The following is a 5,284-nucleotide window of genomic DNA, read 5'->3' as shown; positions in this document are numbered from 1 at the left end:
ATTATAATTATACTGAGGTCATTTGGAATAATTGTGCAGGTAATTTATAAATTGGTAATCACTTTTATAGTTTTGAGTTTTTTTGCAATTTTCTAGGTAATTTGAAGACATTTACTTTTACAAAAAATTCAGGATTCTCCGAAAGTTTTTTTTTTGCACAGAGAGAAGGAGATTATCGAATTCATTTTTATAAATTATTTATTGACAACGAAATCTTATCAGGTCACTTATTGCAGAAGGAAACTAGCAGATATGCTGCTACCTACAAGCAGATATGTAAAAAAGACAACATTATTGGGACAATGGAAAAACACAAATAAATCTGAAATTTTTGTTTTCTTAGGTCTTCTAATTTGGATGGTTTTGAATCATAAACCCACTTTGAAAGATTATTTTAGCACAATTATGATATACAAAAGTGAAATTGTAAAATTTGTTTACATATATACTTACTTATCCAGGATGAGGTTTGAGCTTCCAATTTGCAGTTCTCAAACAACGAAATTGCCTCATATGATAAGCTCAAAAATTCCTTTCCTCACAAAATTTACTAATCAACAATTTCGAATCAGCATATTTCCTGACAAGAATAGGTGTATAGATGAGACGATGATTTCTTTTCGAGGACGGCTGAGCTTTCGTCAATATATGCCGGGGCAGCGTTACAAATACGGCGGGAAATTATTTAAGCTGTATGGTGTCAATGGTTACACATACAATTTTAAAATTTGTACAGGAAAAGATCAAACACCTAATGAAAAGCTAATTGGTACAAAAGTAGTGCTATAACTTATGGAACCACTTTTACATTCAGGTCGCGTTCTGGACACAGATAGTTATTACACCAGCGTGAATTTAGCATACGAACTTCTGAACAAAGATACACATTTAATATACACACTGAGAAAAAACAGGAAGTCCAATCTGAAAGTAGTAAACGAGGCTAAATTAAAAAGGGTTGATTAGTCATGAGACAGAGCAGTAGTAAAGTCATAGTTTCTTACTACAAAGTCTTTGTCTGAGATAATGGACGTGCCAACAAAAAGAGGTGTGGTGAAAAAGCCTTCCACAATCGTGCCCTATAATAATGTGAAATCATTTATAGACGTCTCTGATCAAAAAGCATCATATTCATCAGCAATGCCTAGGTGTAATAAATGGTATAGAAAAGTTTCAATAGAACTTTTGGTTAGCACATCTATTATAAATGCACATACTGCATACGAGGCTATAACAAACAAAAAAATAAGTGTCTCTAAATTTAAAGAAGAAATCGCCTCAGAGAAATTTTTCGTCATTTTAACCAAGAAAGAAATCACAAACTTTTCGAAGTGGAACAGAGAGGTCGGTCTACAAGCGGTGGACAATTAATAGTGATAGAAATGAACGAAACTTTGCTATAAAGGAAACAAAATCTGTTAAAACATCTTGTCTAGCAAGCTGTGAGAAGTTCTTGTGTACCAACTGCTTTTTTGACACTTATTACTATCAAGCAAAAAATGAACATTGTGTCCAAAAATGGTAGGTACCTACACACAGTTTCTAAGAAGACAATAATTACGCGTTTATTTCAGTCACAAACTGTGGGTCCTATTTTTTAATACGGACAAAAAACTTAAAAATTTATAACCACTAGCTAAAGTTTTAAGTTACAATAGTGGCATAGTGGCTATGAGTACCTTTGCTTGATTGTATAATAATTTCCAGTCCGTGAAAAAGTAACCAACGTAAAAAATGATTACTCTACTTTCTAGACAGTTGGGACTGGAATTAGCGAACCGAGTATATTACTTGAGTCACTTCATTGCAAATATTAAAAAAATAATCATGCCACCTTCATTAAATAAACTTAGGTATAATAATCTTTTGTTTTCTGCAAAAGCTTTTATGCTGTCGTATTAATGTTTTAACATTAGTTGTTATTAATAAATTAATTTCAAACTGTACTCAAATTTTATTTTTATTAAACATCTTATTTAGTTTATATAATAATTAAATTTACTATCAAATGATATTTATTTATATTTTATTATCAGTTTAATATTTAGTCTGACTTTGACGGGTCGTATGCTTGGCAACAATGCAGAGGAATTATACAACGTGACTTTGTTAATACAGATTATATCTTAGCAGGTGGCGTTACGAGCAAACGTAACAATTTATTGAATTATTTTAATAAATAAAATGTATTTTGCACAGACGTATGTACTAACACTATTAATATACGTCTATGGTATTTTCTCGTATAATACATTATTTTATATTTTTGTCTGACTTTCAATGTCAAAAGTAAACAACGTACTCTTGGCAACGATGCAAAGGAAACATACAACGTAACTTTGTTGATACATTAGCAGGTGGCGCTAGGAGAAAACATAATAGTTTATTTAATTATTTTAATAAATATAATATATTTTGTTTAAAATATAAATAATAAAATTACTTTATTTAATTTTAAAAATATAGAAAACATAGTATAAAACTTCGCAACTCTACTGTACGCCGTACTCTACAACGTTTTTTTCAATTCATCTGTCACGTCATTACCAAAGTAGAAAACTATCGACTACGACAATAAAACTGCCACTGTCAAGTAGAATAGTAGAAATCTGTCAAGTAAACACTATCTAGTTAACCTAGTTTATTTATAATACCACAGATCACCTAACCTTAGTGGTCTGTGTATAATACAAAACAAGTTGACAAGTATTAAAAATTAGTGTTTTTGAAATAATAATAAATTATTTGGGTTTATTTAAGTAAACTATGTCTAGACGAGGTTATAAACGATGGAGACAAGCAGAAGAAGAAGATGCAGCCCAAGTTTTCAAGGAATTCATAGAAACTTTTCAAAGTTCAGCTTCAGTTACAAATAAAGTATTTGTCAAATCCGGTGTTCTGTATCCTGATAAAGAAGAAAAAGAGGAGGAAACTACAGGGCAAATTTATAAACCATCCCCTTTAATTCAAACCCAAGATGTCCAAACGAATAAAGCAATTGAATGTGCTAGAATTCTCAAAGAGGTTGTACCTACAAAAAACAAAAAACAAGAAAAGCCCAAGTCAAATTTGGAGGACTTAAAGGATGAGTTAATGTTAAAACATTTAGCCAGAGATCGATTAAAAGTAGTTGTTAATCAAGATGAAAATTATAAACCAATGGAAAATGAGGAACAAATTTCAACCAACTTATTTTTACCGGACGTGCATCCCAAAATAACAGATTACGATCTCATGATGGAATTTGGAGCCTATGGACCCTTAGCAAGTGTTAAAATATACGTTGAAAGAGATGGCACTAAACCGAACCAAAAACGGGGATTTGTGGCGTTCATGAGCAGAAAGGATGCCGAACGAGCATTAGAAGAAAATAAAAATCGACGAGACTTATCAGTTCGCTGGGGTAAGCCTGTAGAGCTTCCCACCCATCCTATTTATATACCAGAATCTTTATTAAAGTTGTATCAACCTCCACCATCGTCTGGATTGCCGTTTAATGCCCAACCACCAGCTGGTTTTATAAAACCTATCAGTGAGATGAGTAAAGAAGAGTTTGATACACTATTATGTAATTCTTATGTCAAAGTAACGTACCCAATGAATAAAAAAGAGCTGATGCTGATTCATAGAATGGTAGAATTTATAGTAAGAGAAGGTCCAGAGTTTGAAGCCATGGTTATGAATAAAGAAATCAACAATCCAGCCTACAATTTCCTCTTTGATAACTATTCTTCGGCTCATCTGTACTATCGATGGAAAGTTTACTCAATATTACATGGAGATTCTCCCACTAATTGGCCAACACAGAAGTTTAGAATGTTTAAGGGTGGTTCTATTTGGTGTCCTCCCATAATTCCCTGCTACAGTGATGGCATGCCAGATCAATTGACTAAGACAACAACAGAGCAGGAGTTAGTGGAGGATAAGTGCAACAAATTAATCAAACTTATTCAAAAATTATCTCCAGAGAAAAATAAAATAGCGGAAGGTATGGTGTTTTGTTTAAAACACAGTGATTTTATTGATGATTTAATTGATATCATTTTGGAAGCACTAACGAATACCGGAAGTACTATTGTTAAGAGAATTGCTAGACTATACCTTTTGTCTGATGTAATTTCGAATTGTAAAATTAAAAATGTAACATTGAAAATTCAACATCAAGAAGAAATTATAATAGAAGTGTTTAAAAATTTAGAAACTTTTAGAAACACTTTAAGTACTGCAAACTTAAGAGATCAATTTTCTTCTCGTGTACTTGCTGTAATTGAGCACTGGTACAACTCAAACTGTTTCAGTGACAATTTGATACAAACTATAAGATCTATATTCTGTTCTGCTGATATTCTAGAAGAAGGTGATGATTCTAGTATGGATGAACCTCTAGATGGTGCTAGTTTGCTGAAGAGATATCATCCTGATATGGATCCAAATATAATTATAGGAGACAGTCTGAAAGCAAAGAAAGAGAAGTCTTCAAAAAATGATGCAACTATGTATTTTGTTCCTTCTAAATGGGACAAATTAGATTCTGAAGATGTAGACAACCAACCTTCTTTAATGGAGAATATGTTCCATATGGAATTTGATGATTCTAAAAAAGCAGAAATGATCAAGCACACAGTATATTCTGAAGATAATAAGCAATCTGTTTCTAAGAACAAGAAGTATCTGAAGGACATTGAAAAGTGTTCTAAATATTCTAAAAAAACAGAAAAAAGCAGAGATGAGGTAAATCTTGAAGATGTAGATGATCAACCTGACTCTGAGAATGAGAAGTATGTGAGGGATCTAAAAAAGACATCTAAACACTGTATAAAATCATGTAGCAAGAAGAAGAAAAAGAAGAAGGATAGGCATAGGTTTTAAGACAAAGGTAGTTTTTTGTTGACTGTTGCATTATTTAAATTAGGTCGTTATGATTTTGATAAATAACTTTAATCTTGTGTTACCAATTATTTTTTTACTTTTATAGATAAGTAGATTTGTTGAAATAAACAATTTGAAATAGTAATAGTATGAACCCTTTTGTCACTATAAAATCAACCATCATCCAATGTGAGTGCTAGCCCTCTTAACAATTTTCACTTAAATCATCTGTATCCATCACCTTTATCAATATCTGATTCCTTATATAGACGCTATTTTTCGAAGTTGTATTGTCTTCTTATTCCCCTCAGTACCCTCCTCTCAAAACATTCTGACATGTTTCTTTCTTTTTTAAGCTTAAAACATAAGTCTAAATATAAAGTTTTGTAAGTGTTTATTACTTCATTTTTTGTGG

At 31.7% G+C, this 5,284-nt stretch overlaps 1 protein-coding gene across 1 annotated transcript; it reads left to right on the top strand.

Annotated features, from left to right (window-relative positions):
* The first annotated feature begins 2,503 nt into the window (after positions 1-2,503).
* LOC140445793 (U2 snRNP-associated SURP motif-containing protein-like) lies at positions 2,504-5,002 on the top strand. The gene has a single exon (XM_072538140.1). The coding sequence runs from the start codon at positions 2,767-2,769 to the stop codon at positions 4,867-4,869; it is 2,103 nt and encodes a 700-aa protein (XP_072394241.1). The 5' UTR covers positions 2,504-2,766; the 3' UTR covers positions 4,870-5,002.
* Positions 5,003-5,284: the final 282 nt, after the last annotated feature.

Source organism: Diabrotica undecimpunctata, chromosome 7 (genome assembly GCF_040954645.1).
Source record: "Diabrotica undecimpunctata isolate CICGRU chromosome 7, icDiaUnde3, whole genome shotgun sequence".
In the NCBI taxonomy this organism is placed as follows: domain Eukaryota; kingdom Metazoa; phylum Arthropoda; class Insecta; order Coleoptera; family Chrysomelidae; genus Diabrotica; species Diabrotica undecimpunctata.
The sequence above is the reverse complement of the archived record's forward strand: the minus strand, read 5'-3'. Positions and strand labels throughout refer to the sequence as shown.

What these genes read in the sequence shown, in the direction of transcription:
- LOC140445793 (XM_072538140.1), top strand. Translation starts at nt 2,767, where the DNA reads ATGTCTAGACGAGGTTATAAACGATGGAGACAAGCAGAAGAAGAAGAT.